This window comes from Patiria miniata, unplaced genomic scaffold (assembly GCF_015706575.1).
Source record: "Patiria miniata isolate m_02_andy unplaced genomic scaffold, ASM1570657v1 HiC_scaffold_5, whole genome shotgun sequence".
Taxonomy (NCBI): Eukaryota; Metazoa; Echinodermata; class Asteroidea; order Valvatida; family Asterinidae; genus Patiria; species Patiria miniata.
The window spans coordinates 40,333,666-40,352,894 of NW_024037072.1; the positions used below are offsets into that span (position 1 = coordinate 40,333,666).

Consider the following 19,229-nt stretch of genomic DNA (forward strand, 5'->3'; position numbering starts at 1 on the left):
ATTTGGCTATACCGCTAGGGCCATCGCAGATTTTTCCTTTGAAAAATATAGGTAGAATAACAAGCAATTTTCAAAATGGTTGTCATTGCATTTTATTCTACCTATACTTTTTCAAAGGACAAATCTGCCATGGCCCTATAGCCAAATATCTTTCTCTGACTCTGTGCCAAATTCCATGCTTGTATCATTAAAGGCACAATCCCATCACCTAGCTGCCGTACTACTAGACTAGTCGTATACCAAGGGCGGATCCGGGGGGGGGGGGGCCAAAGGGGGCCATGGCCCCCCCCCCAAAACGAAACCAATTTTTTTATTTTTTTATGTGACATCGCAATAAAGGCAGGCAATGAGTACACCACCATCTTTTCCTCAAAAAACATTGGTTAAAGTGGTCAGAAATTGCCTCAGATCGCACCACAGAGCATCTAGAATCCAAAAATTTTTCGGGGCCCTTAAGCGGGCCCCGAACCCCACGCCGTAATTTTTTTGACTCACTTTTTTGGGGGACCAATTTTTTTTTTGGCCCCCTCCAAAAGTGTGTTCTGGATCCGCCCTTGTCGTATACTACTGCAGTTTAGGCCAAAAAAAAAAATATTCGGTCTCTGGTCAGACCAAAGTTCCGGAATTGACGCGGCCACGCGGCTTTTTTTTTTTTTTTTTTGCTTTTTTTTCTTTTTTTTCTTCAAGCTTGGATTGTACAGACAAGGTGGGTACTATTTTACTTTTTTGGTGTCCTCATGTACATTAGTGTCCTCCATAATTTGCCTTGGTGCTTTCGATCATTTGCCTTGGTGCAATTTCCCATTCCTTGGTGCTCTTTGGTAAAAAAAATTTGAGGAGGTGCGGAAATAGAGGGCGCTGTTGGAGCTACCGCGGAACATTTTGGAGGAAAAAAAAGATCGACGCGCATGATTAAAATCGACGCGCGCGCTGACCAGAGACCGACTTATTTTTTTTTTGGCCTTACATCCGTTTATATTTTCAAAATGCTGGAACAAAGTTTCCCCTCCCCGCCTCCACCCATACTCCATGCACAGCACAGTACAAAGCGTTCTCCAAAAAAAATGTTCTTCAGTATGACTCACCGATGAGTATATTGGCTCACCTACCAGTTGTCATTTTCTAAATTAAATAACACGTTGCTGTTGTCATTCCTCTCGACAAAATCGAGCTCGGAGGAGAATTCTAATTTCCTCCAAGCATGCTCCAAGCCCAACCTCGTCCCCAGGGTGTCGAGCAGTACGCGCCCACCACTACCTGCTCTCTCACCCTGGTATTGGATCATTTGCATGTGCAAGATTTTTGAACACGTATGCAAATTAGGAGTAGTCTGGTGCCTGCCTGTGCGTTACATTTGCGTTTGTTTTTGTATGCGGTGTCAGGGGTAAAAACAGAATCAATTCGTCGCTGAGCGAGAATGGCGTGAGTTACGAAAACATGATTTTATTTTAATTAAACTGTTACGATCTTAACGAGACAACATGCAGTATCACATTTCATATTAATATTTTAACAAACTGGAAAGGAAATGAATATTTCGAGAAGGCGTGGACGAATGATCGCGAAAACACGTACTGCACGTTGTGAATAACAACACCAAGTACACGATATAAATCCATTTCTAGCCAATTGCGGTATCGAATCAGGATGCAGGAAGGAAGTTTCCCATCCAGGGTTTACTATTGGAAACAGCGTTGGAAATAAAGTAAGCACTGGGGACGAGGTTGGCTCCAAGCCTTAAAAGCTGGTCCGAACTTGAACCAGTGGATTGAACGTGCTGGATGACTCTATTATTTTTTTGCTGGAAATAAGATACCACTATGTTATAAATAATAATGCCCCTCGGTAGGCCATTCTTGACACATCGTCGTGAATATGACACCTGTATAAATAACAGACAGGTGCGCATTCTTACTTGAGGTTCATTCGATTACACCAGTAATTATGACACCCAGGGGAACGAAGAACATTAAGGAGAAGCCACTTACATTGACTTGAGTTACAATAAATGAAGCAGATTTATGTGTCATTTGGACTATGAGGCCATCAGCCTGAGGAAATATATTTTTTCTTCAATATTTATGAGTGGCTGTTATGTGGCGGAGTTTGCTGCGGTAGGTCGTGCACTGCGGGGAGCAGGTCAGTAAGTCACCATATAGACCCCAGTGGTAAATCCGATCCCCCACTTCGAAAATTCGGGGACAATACTCGCAACTAACTCTTTGAGATGTTTGAAACACACATCATATTTAAGCTTATTCATCATCTTTCATTTTCTGTTCAATTTTTGGGAGGTTATTATTTTAACCAATGACTTTTGGGAGAAAATTCCATCCAATTTATGATCACCCTAAAAGCAGTCCTGGAGCGGCCATTTCAAAAATGATGCCTGCGCTCCATTACAAAAAAAAAGCAATTTTATGACCCAATTTCATCCGCCAATTTCACAGAAATACGAGCTCGCAGTCCTATCTATGGCTTCCACCCTTCTTCTTTTACAAACCCTCAAGTTCATGGCCCACAAAATGCTTTCATAGCAAAAGAATATATTTATTTTGCTGGCATAGGCAATTTCGGACAAAAATATGTACACCCTGCGGTTGTGCACCCTGAAGCTGCTTCATGGCAGAAAATGTTGCTTATATTAAATAGAACTTTATGTGGATAGCAAAAATCACATTGGAAACCGTCGCAACCAGTAAAAACTGCATGACATTTTAAGCTTGTAACCTGTTTTCACTAGCAATGCTTACCAAATTTCTGTGTAAAGTCATAGCAGGTCACTGGTCACGCACCCCTATAGCCTATTGGTCACGCGCTACGTCTAGCGAATCAAATCGTAGCTAACAATTTCATCATCAGTTACCACAATGAATGGGAAATGAAGAGAAAAAAAGAAGAAAACAAGGCTTGCCAAGATTACCTAACAATAAGTCCAAAATTGGGTCTAACTCGGCGAAAAAGTGGTGTAAGAGTGGAGTGGAGCAGCACGATTTGAGGATGCCATGTCTTTCTTAGTGTGACTAGTGTCATTGTTACTCCATTCTTTTTAGATTGTTCAATATAAAACCTTTTTTATGTGGCCCAGAGGCACGGAAAAGCCGAGTCTATAGTAAGATAAGACAAAGAAGAATTTTCTTTCGGTTTATAACATTTTTGGAGGAAAATCGTTGAAAAATCCAGGGAAAGCCACAATGTCATGTTTGCCTGGGTGAAATTCGGAACCTGGGTCACCGGCGGGAAAGGATAATTGCCAATCCTACTTCCTGACTTCTGGTAAGCAGCTGGATATTTGTAAGGTCATCTACATAGTGGGTGGCTAAACAACAATGGGGCTTCCCCCAATAACTGTGGCGATGAATTCAGTAACTTCAGTAATGTTACAGACCAATTGCCGTTAATATGAATTCATGTATCATTCATATGAAGCTGATAACAAATTTTAAGTTAGATTTGTTTTTTTAACTTATTACAGATTAGAAATGAGTTAATGGTAATTAGCATGTAGACTATATTGCATTCAACAGCCATCTCTGAGGTGTTTGCGTTAATTTAATCATGGAGCTATAAAGAGGATTCACTAATGCGCTTATCAAATGTTTTTCCCACCCCTCCCCTTCCCCCCGCGCAGCCCCAGGTTCGATGTCGGGATTTGGTTATGTTTTTCATGCCCCAGGGTGGGGATTTTGGTAACTCAAATTGCATTGTTACCATTGGCGTGCTACATGGAAATGCATTTACTAGTGCACCCCATGTATGTATGTCGGGGCATGGTCGGAGATTGTCACTTAAATTTTGCCCGAGGGGTGGGGATTTTGTCACTTTAAAAGTGACAATCCCCACGTCTTGGTTGGGGCAGCCCGGGGGGGGGGGGGAGGGGTGGGGAAAATAATTAATAGGCACATAATGAATTCACAAAATTAAAGGGGCATTCCTGCCTGAATCCCCGAAATTTTCTTGTATTTGGATTGTTTACTTATCCTTTTATTTCAAAGGTCTGGTTGAAATGAAACCAACCTGATGTCTTAGCGGATTAACAACTAGCACTCGGCTAGCTCGATTATGGTCGTCTGGACGTTTATAGGGCCTATTCTGGTTTTAAATGCTCTTTCTATTAAATGTCATTTCGTTTAAAACGCTTTTTTTGTAGCCCAATCGGGCGCATTAATGCGAATCACAAAAGCACATTGTGCGGCCTCAAACATTGTTGTTATGCAAAGATCTATACATAGCGATGACCACAAATTCAGTTGTTTTTCGCTGTCAACTTCTATTGGGGAAAATTCCTTTCAAAATAAAGAATCACTCGGCACCTATTTTGAAACCACATCAGTCAGCGTCCAGTGATACCCGTCTCCCTCGATCGGGACCGAACCATTCCCAGCCGGGCAGAGGTCAACCTCGTCCCCATCCCAGGTGTTCCGACGGATGACTATAATAATGGGTCACGTGATATCTTGGATCAAAATCTGGAAAGAGTTTTTAATAGCACTGCAGGAAACTGCTATATATTTGTCACCAACTCACGGCTTCCGCTTGTGTTTGTATTTACACAGGGGACCATGGCACGGTTCAAACAGTTAGGACTATTCAAGTCTGTTTAGAACTATTATAGTACTACATTGTGTATTGTTAGTTGTAAGCAATTTGCACAGTGAAATAGGCTGGTGTCCTTTTCTCTCTCTCTCTTTAAAACGGAAACGGAGACGGTTTTGAAGAGGATGTAATTTTAATGAGTAAAACAGAAGCACATCCCGAGAATAAATTCAGTTGTCAGCTTGACCATGAAAAGGAAACTGGAACCCTGAAACACAGATTTGACGTAAAGGTCGAATTACTTCGGCTTCATGATTTTGGTACTATAGTTTGACTGTTTTTCGGTGAAATTCGACAGGTTTCCCAAGTTTGCATTCACCAGCAAATTTTAATGGAAAATAAGATATTTATTCCAACCTTTTTTATAGCTGAAAGAAAGATGAGGACCTAAAATAGCATGAATGAGAAACTTTACCGATATTTGTGTAGCTTTCTATGTAACAGTGGACAAGCTGATCTCATTACTTGAAATCTGATAGAGACAGAGCGACAAATCCGACAAACTGGCATACGAAGAGAGAAAGCTCGAAAACTAATCGAACCCCCCCCCCCTTTTCCCGTAACCATTCAACAGTTACCTCCTCAAAGGTCATAAAACAATATTATGATGGATACAGTATGGCAAGCCTTAAAAAATCGACTAGGCTTCATCATGTTTTCATAGCCCTTGGCTAAGGTTATCAAAATCCATCGTGCAAGTGTAATTTTTTTTTGTTTCGGGGCCGACTGGAGAGATTTCCTGTAACCAGCTTCGACATCAGAGCTGGATGGTTCCAGCATGGGGTCTAGTCTCTTGCAGGTGAGAATCATTTTAGACTTAACCTCACTCGCGGGTCGCAACACGTTACCACTCAGACACGGCATGACATCCCACGCTTCTAGGTAGGGCTGACCCTTTAGCGCGACCCCAGGCTGTAAATGCGTCTATGTGCTTGAACAAACAACCGGGTTCATACACGTGCTGTTTCAATCGCGCGCGTAATGAACTCAACCATTTCTCTTCATCACCATACGACGTTTGGGTTCAGCTCTGTGCCCCCGTCACGCCCGTGTGTGTCTCTCTGTTTACTAACATTGGTCCACGGACGGTACTAAGATGCGGAATAACCTGGACCTGCCTCACTCAGTGGATTGATGATAAGTAGCTATGCCCGGTCGCTCAAACTGCATTCCTTCCGTGAGATAATTCTGGGAACGTGGAATGTTGTATGTGTTTATAATGTTCCATATCTGCACTTGATAATGGCCGCGTGCGGTGAGTGTGGTTAGTTATTACACACGAATAAATGGATTTTGGCACGTCAGCTGTTCCATCTTCTACATTCTGTCAGGAAGTAGGACTTATTCACCAAAAAGTAACATTCACAGTTCGGATTTCTCCAAGGATGTGCGGTATCGTCGGCTTACAGCCAATTTGGTCCGTAGCCTGCTAATTGGCGTCACCGGTTGTCAATTAAATTGTGTGCAGATCTGCGCCACATTTTCACGTTTCTGTGGTTCAGGTTCCCACGTTATCAAGATCCGTCTTCTTGACATAACTATGGCAGATTTCGCTGTTCTAAAAAACTATAAACGCACAGATTATCATTATTGAATATACCTCCCCGAGGAATTCAAAGTCCAACAATTCAGTTTGGATCTATATTTTGTTCAGTCTGAATCAATGACTACCGAAGGATAACATGGACAGCAGCAGCAGCAGCTTGATAAATCACCAGATGTTTTAAACGAGACGCATAATAATTGGCACAACAATGGCGATGCACCGCAGAGGCAGATACTCCCTCCCAATGGCCATAGCTGCCTTGTTAGTCCTGGCCTTGGCCCCCTTGCTGTTACTGGTCATCAGTCGGGACCCTTCCCTGATCCCGCTGTCGGACCCGGGTGGGATCCAGGGAGGCAGTCCTCTCCAGATAATGGCCCGTCATCGCGGCAGGCAGCTACCGTGGAAGATGGACGAGAGCGTCGATCCAGCTACGGTAAGTGTGTGGTCATTTTTTTTTTTTGACATGGACCCGTTTGTATCTTTTCGTTTTGAAATGTCGTTTTTTTCCTCCAAAAGTCATACAGAATCGTTTGCATTTATCACAAAATGTTATTATCAAAAAGCTTACTTGGATTAAAGATCGCACTAGACCCCGTTAAATGATTCCGGTTCAGCTTGCTGTCATTTAAAAGAAATCAAGAAATGTACGTGATTTCTAACGATAAATAAAGAGTGCTATTGACGAAAGCGTGTTCGTCATCAGGAGGTTGTGCATGATTTTTTTTAACCTTTTTTTCCCCCCGAAAAGTGCAATATCAACTGAACTGAAACAAAAATTTATTCTTCTTAGGACTTTTAGTGGTGTTATTATTGGAAACGAACAAAATGCATGAAAAGCAAATGGTCCTATAATGTCTGTATACACCAAATTATTTTATGGAAACGTGGATTTATATTTAGGGGTTGGGGGGTTGGGAGGGGTATGCCGTAGGGCGCACATGGAAGAAGAAAAATACAATGTATACTAGGCTATGTATTGATCGATCATCATTGTTTTAATATTAAATTTAAAGGGAATGTACAACATTTGCCTTTGCTGCAATTTTCAAAAAGAAATGGATTTGGAGGATTGGTATGTTATAGCAAATATTGTTAAATTGACTTGTTTCACGTTTTGGGCTGGTAGATGCTGGAAAAACCAAGAACACCAATCATGTTCTTGTAGTCTGGTTCCCCGACCCACTTCAGATGAAACGGAGCAATTTATAGACTGGGGAATTGTAAGGTCAGAGAATCAGTCTAGAAGGCTTGTACCCCTTCACATGCAGGTGTGTAATCAATTGCAAAGAAAATGCGGAAAAACTAAATATGAAAAATTAGGAGCATTTTTAAAAAAAAGCCAGTTTTCTTCCAACGCTGGTCGGCCGACCAGCGCTGGAAAAAAATACACTTTTTCTTGAAAATGTCAGCACACCAGGAGCCACGATTTTACAGGATGCTTTAGACTGTCATTCCTTAACAATCCAGTAAAGTATTTCGTGAAAATTTGACCATTTCGTATTTTGATGTTTGCAAATGTTGTATCTTCCCTTTAAAGGAGCAATATTTTTGTTTGTTCTTGAAGAATGGAATAGGCCCATATAAATTGAATTCCACCCGCAGTCTTTACCGTATATATCTCTGCTTATGATAATGCTTGATAATGAAACATTCATACCGTGCAGTTTTGAGAATTGAGTGGCGAAAGCGTAAGGGGGTATTGACCTTTGGCAACCTCTGTAGGACAAGTTTATTGAGACGAGTTAAATATATAACGAGCGAAGGAAAACCTGTTTAAAATATAAAACGGATGTCTTTCGGATCTGTGTTCGTTTCATTCCAACAAGGTGCTTGGAATGAAGGAAACTAGAGTTGACATGACATTTTACCTGACATTTTATTTAGCACAGAATAAAAATAGAACTACCTTGAGAGGCCGGATTGAGGAGATTGACAAAAAGAATCGACCCCTTAAAAAGTTTGTCTAAAGCCCACACCACCTTTTCCATAAAAAAAATACATTTTATGCGGAAATATCTTGACGTGTTTCATATTTGTGGATAAGCTTTAGGGGGACCAACATATTGCAACACCGTAAATTTTCTCGGCGAGTTGCATTGGGGATGTGGATAAGGGTCCTGATTCCCCCCCCCCCCCCCAGGTTAGAAGATCCAAAACCGGCGGAGGGGGGGGGGGGTGTTTGTGATAGAAATTTGTACATGTATTTGTACAGCGCGTCCCAAAATACCCGCAATAATATTTTTTGCGAGGCTCTATAGCGTCGCCGCGGAACTTGACACTTAGGCCCTACCGCCATGATATTTATATCATTTTAAAGCTTGGAGTCTTAACTTACTCCCTGGTAAGAATTGGTTACATTATCAAAAGGGTTTTGAAATAATTCGTGTTCAAATAAAGGCATGTCAAAAACAAACTCAACCGATTTCAAGGAAAATCAATCAATCTTTTTTTTCTAATGTGGAAATGCTTCATCATGTTCATAATGTGACGATCTCGTTGCCTTTAACTTTCTGTATCTCCTTTTCTTTTCGATCCACTTAGACTACACCTTAAATAAATTGACAATATTGTTCTTCGTTTCATGTTCAATGTGTTTTTTAATATAAATCAACTGTTTTTGTTTTGTTTTGTTATTTTAACAGTTTGTTGACTCGAGTTTGGATCTGATGTACCGCATCATCGATTTTCAATGAAATCGGTTGAGGTTGTTTTCCACATGCCTTTATTTGAACACGAATAATTTTAAAACTCTTTTCAATATCAAACCAATACTTGCCAGGGATAAAGTTCTGTTTTTAATCTTAATGGTATAAAAAGTAATGGCGGTACGTGTTTCCGCGCCGACGCTAGACCCTCCCCAAAAAAGTTGCGGGTATTTTGGGACGCACTGTGCATATGGCCTACATAGTCCGTTCCGAGTCTTTCATTTTCAATCTTGATTACCGTACCGTACCTTAAGTTACTCTTTCAAAAACAACTTTGCTAGATCATATTGATTAGGGGTTGTTCTTTTAACATCGGCGGTGGAGGAGGGGGAGGAGTCACTGGGTTATTTTCGGGTCAAGAATTTATGCTCGCCATCTATGGATATACGCCCGTGGGTCAAGCTCAATCTTTCAGAATGCAGACCCCCGCAGTTTTGTTATGATAGTGTTATCAAACACTGCAACAACACTTCTCATTTCCAGGACCCAATTTCATGATGCCGCTAAACAGAAAATACACGGTAGATTTTTGTGCTTATAGCGGCGGGCGCCAGACAGTTTTCCGGAGACAATTTTTTTAAGGTGTTCCCAACTGCATGCGCAGGACCCAATGCCATAGTGACCGTTTTAGCCGATTTTCGGCTAACTTTGACAGATTTAGTTTTGTTAAAAAACGAGTTTGACAGAAAATTTGACAGAACGGATTTTTGGCAGATTTCTGGCAGAATTCTGCAAAATGTTTATTTGACAGAAAAACAAAGCAAATTTGAAAAAAAAAGTTAGATTTGTTTAAAAAAGCTTCAAACAAACCCTTGCAAAATAGGACTGGTTGCCTTGTCTAGATGTGCTGAGGTTCACTGGGAATCAGATTTTGTCCTGACCCAACCTCGTTTTGACAGAAATTTACTCAATTTCATAACACCTTTATATGCCTATAGATTGTTTATAATGTAATTTGAACCTTAATTAAGGCAACATTACAACATCTGCATGTGATTGTAAGTGTTTATAGTGTTTTTTGAGTAATTCATGGGAATTTGGCAGATTTTTGATACATCTGACAGATTTTTGAAGTGCATTTAGCAGAATATGGCCTTGACCTTAAGATTACCTTGCCAATGCTGCTATTTGATTGTGCTGCCATTCAAGCTCGCTAGCCTATTTCCCTCATTTCTGTGTCGCCCTTGCGTGTCATCGCAGCTCTGTGCACGAACAGTTAAAGCAGAGTAAATTATCTTGACAAACAGCGAGCAGCTCCAGGGACTGCGGAGGAAGCGGAGTGTGTATTATCTCCGGTACGCACAAAGGTTGCAGACAGACACCGAACTTTGCTGCAGGTTCTGCATGCTCAAAGGGACTGTCGCCTTGGTTATGTTCCTCGGTCGTGACTCGTAGATCCTCCGTAAATTCACCGACTTTTCCATCAAAGAATTGAAAACAAAAACAGCACCCAGCAACACATATAGGTCTAAAAACTCTAATTACTGCTGTTCGTATATTTACTTTTAGGCCGTGTGTTACTCCATTTCATATCATGATGACATTAACAGACAATCCATCTGCAAATGTATTGAACCTAAGCAGTTTCTTAATACCTGTTCACAGCCCCCCCCCCCCCCCGTCTTTCGCGACTATCCAGCAACACATTGTTTTGAAATCAGTTATGAAGATATCCAAGCTTAGGACATCTTCAAAACACAAAGTCTAAGCGGTCAAGGGATATTTTCCATTAATGTCAATCAGTAATTCACATTACAGTCCGTCAGTAATTACTGCTTCCTTTGCACGGTCAATGCCAACGTTAACATTTTTACATTACCCTGCGTTCGCAATGTTGACATATAGATTTGGTGTCACCACATGCGCAAGACATCAGCCGACAAGCTCGTTAAGGCAACTCAACAGCATGCACTCCCCCATCCTCCCCGGAAAAATGTGTGTGTGTGTGGGGGGGGGGGGGGGGGGGGATCCCATGTTGGCTATTTGTGGGGTGAATGAGAGAAGAGTTAAGCCGAGTCTTTTAATTCTTCCATACTGTGCAGTTTGATAAACGTAAAAAAAGGGCGTAAGCTTTCTCTGGCCTTTATGCGGTGGCCACATTTCAGTGCCTTGTCCTTGAATGTCACATTCAATGAGGGAGGGAATTTTCGAACCCCTTTTTTGAGTAACCTAACCTACATACACGAGCTAACTTAGGTATAGACCATGTTACTTGTGTTTACAAATTGGATGTGGTGGTCACCGTGATGCCACGCAAACTGTTCTCCTCTGCACTGCATGACTTTGTGTATCTTTTGAAATGTGATTGGTAAATGTGGTGACATAAACTGTTTAATGTGGGCAAAACAACGTACAATTATGTTTCATGTTTGGGTTGGTATGACGTCATAGGGCACATGGTCTATAGCGGCCACAGGAGGATGGCGCTCTTTCGTTTATGCGCCCTTTTTTCTGTTTTCTAAAGCTGTAAACTTTTTTTTAAATTTAAGTTTGTGAGTTTGTTCAATATCCGAAGGATAACTGGGGAGGGGGGGGGGGGAGAGTGTTAATGAGATTTCTTGGAGAAGGAGACCTTGAACTTTTCACCATGAACATGAGAACTAGTTTTCAGTCTTCAAAATCACTGATAGGCCTATTCATGGATTAATGGAATTATGTGCTCCAACTCAGTCCACAGTTTTCTTTCAACATTAGCCAGCTGATGCTCATCAGGAAGACAGTGTAGCCGATCGCTTCACAAGGAACAATCCCGGATCATCATAATGATGGATAAATGCAGTGACACACAATGAACCGGACGTCACACACCCCGATCGTCATGTAACAGGGGCGGACCCAGGATTTGTCAAAGGGGATGAATGAGGAGGTGTTGAATTCTAAGATTTTTAGTCTGCGGGATAGTAGCTCAACAAAGGCCATTGGAATTTCCCGTCTGGGATAATAAAGTCAAATTGAATTGAACTGAATTGAATTGAAATCATCATGTCTCTCCGTTAGGCCAAAAAAAAAGTCTCCGGTTTCTGGTATGCGCGCGCGTCGCCGTAGCCATGCGCGTCGGCAAAATGAAAACGTTTTTTTTTTCAATGAAAGATTATGTCTCAAAACCGCCAAACTCACTGGTTTGACTGGAATCCAGCTGCTGCACAATTTTAACGTGTTTTTAGATTGGGTTATGGTCGAGAATAAGCTTTATGTGGCCTCTCTGGACTCCCATATATTTGCACTAAGTTTAGTCGGGCACCATTCATGCAGTCATCAGCCGACATTTGAAGCAAAAAAGTCAGCTTGTTCAAGAGCATTTTCAAACTTATGCTAGTGTACCGAGAATCGCTATGTTATGTATGTCTTTTTCAGGAAACATATGTTAACCTTTGTGGGGTTTTTAGGAATAGGTAAAAGCAGAATTGGTCAGACGGGAGAGGGTTGGTGATGAGCCACACCAACCACACCCTACCCTCCACTTAAATCAGCCATAAGTGTTAGAAAACATGCAATAACGATATATAATAGCAGAATGACTAAAAACGGTTCAAAATACCCATGACACATTTCTTCAAGGACTATAAAGAGGTGCCATGGGACCTCTATATGAGTGATTTCTCTTCAAATCCCCCATCGCCACCCCACCCCCAAACAAATACAGTTACTCCCCTGTGTGACCAAGCGTATTCCACACTCAATTCCTCTGGCTTTCGGGTCCAAAAGAAATCAAAAGCATGAGTAAACGTTAAATTTAGCACACAAATCGCCATATCGGGGAAGGGGATTGAAATCGGGGGCGCATGTTCATCATCCGTTCATGCCTTTGACACATGCGCTTCCTGTGATGAAGGGGGGGGGGGGGGCTTCTTTTTAAAGTTGAACATGACAGCGTTCCAGAAACATTCCCGCATGGATGAAGAGTTCAAACGACAATTTCACGGCCAACAATCTTAAAAGGTTTACCAATTTTGAACCCACGCCCCCCCCCCCCCCCCAATCTATTTTTAAAAAGTTGCCGCTCGATTCACCCCGGCTGGAGTAGGCCTATTATAATAAAATGTTACCCAGAATTTTGAAAACTTTGGACTGTCCTCGCGCATTTAGTGGTTGAAATTAGAACATAGGATACGAGAGCATTAATACTTTTCTCCATAAAATGCATAATTAAAAGTAAAGTTATGACATTACAATAGGCGTACCCTCCGCCCAATGTATTATACACCTCCCCCCCCCCCGGCTCCCGGAAACGCTACGCAGCCTCAATCAATAACATTTACCCAGTGGTGGATCTAGGATTATCCGAAGAGGGTGGCTGTCGTATAAAGGTCCAAGATTTTTTCAAGGGGAAGAGTATGATGAGGCATAAACACAACTCATAGAATGGCCTTTGGCCTGATTCAATTATAAATCAAGATTTTCAACATTGAGTGAGCTGTCAAGGAACTCGAGGAAATGTTTGGACTGTCGGGGGTTGGGTGGGGTGGGGTGGGGTGGGGGAGGTTTAGCCCTCCCAACCATCCCCTTGGGTACGCCTTTCAAAGGCGGATCCAGGAATTTTCGCAGGGGGGGGGGTTTCATCGGCAAAAAAAATCGGAAATGTAGACAGGGTTTTTCTCCGGAAACTTGGCCTCCAAAAATCAATAGGGGGGGGGGGGGGGGGGGCTTGTACCATACTTTCAATGGGGCGCTGTTCAAATGCAACTTTTATTAACACTATAATTGAATAGTCTACATATACCCCCTAACAAGCTGCCTATGTCCGTATATTGTGCAAAGCCGGACATTATTACCAGTAAAAATATGTTTGGTGTCACAGCAGGGGGGTGGGGGGGGGGTGTTGCATTTTGTTTCATGAATTTCTATGGAAAAAAATCTTTGACAGAGCTGGGGGGGGGGGGGGTTGACCCTCACCTCCCCCCCCCCCCCCCCGATCCGCGCCTGCCTTTGCATCACATCCCACTGAACATATCGCAACAGGAAACTGCTACAGCGATTGGTTCCCTTGCAAAGTACGGTCACCGCGTATACTACATTTTACCCGTGTGACACGCTTGAGTCCTTTTGCGTGTGGTACAATGTCCTTGAACTTCACGACAAGTACAAGCGGAATGTCCGTTTCAACCAATTGATTACCCTATGCCATAACCTCTACCATGGAGCTAGAAAACACATAGCTCCATGCCTCTACCGAGCATGATCAGGAAGAAAATGGCAAATCATCTAGTATGATTTATGGACAAGATTTGAACATAAGCTTACTCCATGAGTAGAATTAACCTGCCTTGATTTTGTTTGAAAATGAAATGTATACTGATAGGCCTAACAAAAATCATACTATAGTATGATTTTTGTCACTTTCTTTTCATATCAGCTGCAATATTTCAACATCCCTTTACGCCATTGTTTGGGAAATAATCCTTTAACGATGGATAGCCCATACTCTTAAGAAAAAAAAAGGAACTTTTTTATCATAACGAATTTTTAATTTGTATGTTTTGTTTTAACGGAAAAAAACTATTTTATTCTGAATCTGGGCGTCTGCAACCCTCTGAAAACGGGCTTTCACTTTGTGCACAAAATACCGACCCTGCGAGAGCCGAATTTTTGTCTGGCAGTCAATAATTCACATTTTGTGAAGAAATAATTCAATAAGTACAGGCGTATGGAATTGTTTTTGATTAAGTCTCATTCAAAAGTGAATAACATTTATATTGCTAGGAATATATCAATTGAACAAAATCCCACTATTTTATTCGAGGTGAAACTCGAGAATAGCACGGGAATGAACTTTAAAGAAAATGAGGGAACTAGGAAGCACCAGATTGTTTTATTGGGAGCCTCAACCTCACGAGGTATAATCGATATAACATATTCAAAGAGTAATAGAATGACAATCCAAATCTCTTGGAACGCATGAACGGGATTCGCACCGCATGAGCGGGATTCGCACGGTGTGCTTTCGGCACGCCTTCACTCAGATAGCAATGCGGTTTTAAGTAAATGTGGTTTTAATTTCGGGAAATATTTTTCAATACTTCTTACTTCTATTTTTTTCGACAGAGCGGAGGGGGCGGGGTGAGGGATTGATAACGACACGTGACTTTTGAGGTCACCACCCTTTGCAACCTGAGGTTCATATATATTATGAATTCAAAACATTTCAAGTGCCAGCCGGTAGCTCAGTCGGTAGAGTGGCATTCTTAGATCTGTAATCGCGGGGTTGGTGGTTCGAGCCCCAGGTTGTCATTTGCGACATTTATTATAATTTTTTCCACAGAGCGGAGGGGGCGGGGTGAGGGATTGATGACAACACGTGACTTTTGACGTCACCACCCTTTGCAACCTAAGGTTCATATATATTATAAATTCAAACATTTCAAGTGCCAGCCGGTAGCTCAGTCGGTAGAGTGGCATTCTTAGATCTTCAATCGCGGGGTTGATGGTTCGAGCACCAGGTTGTCATTTGCGACATTTTTTTTTTCGTCAGAGCGGAGGGGGAGGGGTGAGGGATTGATGACGACACGTGACTTTTGACGTCACCACCCTTTGCAACCTGAGGTTCATATATAATATATTTCAACACATTTCAAGTGCGAGCCGGCAGCTCAGTCGGTAGAGTGGCATTCTTAGATCTTCAATCGCGGGGTTGGTGGTTGGAGCCCCAGGTTGTCATTTGCGACATTTATTATTATTTTTTCCACAGATCGGAGGGGGCGGGGTGAGGGATTGATGACAACACGTGACTTTTGACGTCACCACCCTTTGCAACCTGAGGTTCATATATATTATATTTCAACACATTTCAAGTGCGAGCCGGCAGCTCAGTCGGTAGAGTGGCATTCTTAGATCTTCAATCGCGGGGTTGGTGGTTGGAGCCCCAGGTTGTCATTTGCGACATTTATTATTATTTTTTCCACAGATCGGAGGGGGCGGGGTGAGGGATTGATGACAACACGTGACTTTTGACGTCACCACCCTTTGCAACCTGAGGTTCATATATATTATATTTCAACACATTTCAAGTGCGAGCCGGTAGCTCAGTCTGTAGAGTTCCTTTCTCAGAACTTCAATCGCGGGGTTGGTGGTTGGAGCCCCAGGTTGTCATTTGTTTTTTTTTCTACGGAGGGGGCGGGGTGAAGGATTGATGACGACACGTGACTTTTGACGTCACCAACCTTTGCAACCTGAGGTTCATATATATTATATTTCAATACTTTTCAAGTGCGAGCCGGTAGCTCAGTCGGTAGAGTTCAGTTCTCAGATCTTCAATCGCGGGGTTGGTGGTTCGAGCCCGAGGTTGTCATTTGCGACACTTATTTTTTTTTTGACAGAGTGGAGGGGGCGGGGTGAGGGATTGATGACGACACGTGACTTTTGACGTCACCACTCTTTGCAACCTCAGGTTCACATATATTATAAATTCAAAACATTTCAAGTGCCAGCCGGTAGCTCAGTCGTTAGAGTGGCATTCTTAGATCTTCAATCGCCGGTTGGTGGTTCGAGCGCCAGGTTGTCATTTGCGACTTAATTATTATTTATTTCCATAGAGCGGAGGGGCGGGGTGAGGGATTGATGACGACACGTGACTTTTGACGTCACCACCCTTTGCAATCTGAGGTTCATATATATTATATTTCAACACATTTCAAGTGCGAGCCGGTAGCTCAGTCGGTAGAGTTCCATTCTCAGATCTTCAATCGCGGGGTTGGTGGTTCGACCCCCAGGTTGTCATTTGCGACATTTATTATTATTTTTTTCCACAGATCGGAGGGGGCGGGGTGAGGGATTGATGACGACACGTGACTTTTGACGTCACCACCCTTTACAACCTGAGGTTCATATATATTATCAATTCAAAACATTTCAAGTGCCAGCCGGTAGCTCAGTCGGTAGAGTGGCATTCTTAGATCTTCAATCGCGGGGTTGGTGGTTCGAGCCACAGGTTGTCATTTGCGACATTTTTTTTTCGTCAGAGCGGAGGGGGCCGGGTGAGGGATTGATGACGACACGTGACTTTTGACGTCACCACCCTTTGCAACCTGACGTTCATATATATTATATTTCAACACATTTCAAGTGCGAGCCGGTAGCTCAGTCGGTATAGTTCCATTCTCAGATCTTCAATCGCGGGGTTGGTGGTTCGAGCCCGAGGTTGTCATTTGCGACATTTATTTTTTTTCGACACAGTGGAGGGGGCGGGATGAGGGATTGATGACGACACGTGACTTTTGACGTCACTACCCTTTACAACCTGAGGTTCATATATATTATCAATTCAAAACATTTCAAGTGCCAGCCGGTAGCTCAGTCGGTAGAGTGGCATTCTTAGATCTTCAATCGCGGGGTTGGTGGTTCGAGCCCCAGGTTGTCATCTGCGACATTTTTCTTTTCCACAGAGCGGAGGGGGCGGGGTGAGGGATTGATGACAACACGTGACTTTTGACGTCACCACCCTTTGCAACCTGAGGTTCATATATATTATATTTCAACACATTTCAAGTGCGAGCCGGTAGCTCAGTCGGTAGAGTTCCATTCTCAGATCTTCAATCGCGGGGTTGGTGGTTCGAGCCCCAGGTTGTCATTTGCGACATTTGTTTTTTTTCTACAGAGCGGAGGGGCGGGGTGAGGGATTGATGACGACACGTGACTTTTGACGTCACCACCCTTTGCAATCTGAGGTTCATATATATTATATTTCAACACATTTCAAGTGCGAGCCGGTAGCTCAGTCGGTAGAGTTCGATTCTCAGATCTTTAATCGCGGGGTTGGTGGTTCGACCCCCAGGTTGTCATTTGCGACATTTATTATTATTTTTTCCACAGATCGGAGGGGGGCGGGTGAGGGATTGATGACAACACGTGACTTTTGACGTCACCACCCTTTGCAACCTGAGGTTCATATATATTATATTTCAACACATTTCAAGTGCGAGCCGGTAGCTCAGTCTGTAGAGTTCCGTTCTCAGAACTTCAATCGCGGGGTTGGTGGTTCGAGCCCCAGGTTGTCATTTGCGACATTTGTTTTTTTTCTACAGAGCGGAGGGGGCGGGGTGAGGGATTGATGACGACACGTGACTTTTGACGTCACCACCCTTTACAACCTGAGGTTCATATATATTATCAATTCACAACATTTCAAGTGCCAGCCGGTAGCTCAGTCGGTAGAGTGGCATTCTTAGATCTTCAATCGCGGGGTTGGTGGTTCGAGCCACAGGTTGTCATTTGCGACATTTTTTTTTCGTCGGAGGGGGGCCGGGTGAGGGATTGATGACGACACGTGACTTTTGACGTCACCACCCTTTGCAACCTGACGTTCATATATATTATATTTCAACACATTTCAAGTGCGAGCCGGTAGCTCAGTCGGTATAGTTCCATTCTCAGATCTTCAATCGCGGGGTTGGTGGTTCGAGCCTGAGGTTGTCATTTGCGACACTTATTTTTTTTCGACACAGTGGAGGGGGCGGGATGAGGGATTGATGACGACACGTGACTTTTGACGTCACCACCCTTTACAACCTGAGGTTCATATATATTATCAATTCAAAACATTTTAAGTGCCAGCCGGTAGCTCAGTCGGTAGAGTGGCATTCTTAGATCTTCAATCGCGGGGTTGGTGGTTCGAGCCCCAGGTTGTCATCTGCGACATTTTTCTTTTCCACAGAGCGGAGGGGGCGGGTGAGGGATTGATGACAACACGTGACTTTTGACGTCACCACCCTTTGCAACCTGAGGTTCATATATATTATATTTCAACACATTTCAAGTGCGAGCCGGTAGCTCAGTCGGTAGAGTTCCATTCTCAGATCTTCAATCGCGGGGTTGGTGGTTCGAGCCCCAGGTTGTCATTTGCGACATTTGTTTTTTTTCTACAGAGCGGAGGGGCGGGGTGAGGGATTGATGACGACACGTGACTTTTGACGTCACCACCCTTTGCAATCTGAGGTTCATATATATTATATTTCAACACATTTCAAGTGCGAGCCGGTAGCTCAGTCGGTAGAGTTCGATTCTCAGATCTTCAATCGCGGGGTTGGTGGTTCGACCCCCAGGTTGTCATTTGCGACATTTATTATTATTTTTTCCACAGATCGGAGGGGGCGGGGTGAGGGATTGATGACAACACGTGAATTTTGACGTCACCACCCTTTGCAACCTGAGGTTCATATATATTATATTTCAACACATTTCAAGTGCGAGCCGGTAGCTCAGTCTGTAGAGTTCCGTTCTCAGAACTTCAATCGCGGGTTTGGTGGTTCGAGCCCCAGGTTGTCATTTGCGACATTTGTTTTTTTTCTACAGAGCGGAGGGGGCGGGGTGAGTGATTGATGACGACACGTGACTTTTGACGTCACCACCCTTTACAACCTGAGGTTCATATATATTATCAATTCAAAACA

General features: G+C 43.0%; 1 protein-coding gene across 1 annotated transcript in view; it reads left to right on the forward strand.

Annotated features, from left to right (window-relative positions):
* The first annotated feature begins 6,350 nt into the window (after nucleotides 1-6,350).
* The window catches only part of LOC119741439 (N-acetylgalactosaminyltransferase 7-like), a 36,045-nt gene continuing 23,166 nt past the window's right edge, over nucleotides 6,351-19,229 (forward strand). The window contains exon 1 of the mRNA XM_038217187.1: nucleotides 6,351-6,575. Coding sequence (XP_038073115.1) covers nucleotides 6,351-6,575 — 225 coding nt within the window. The remainder of the gene's footprint in view (nucleotides 6,576-19,229) is intronic.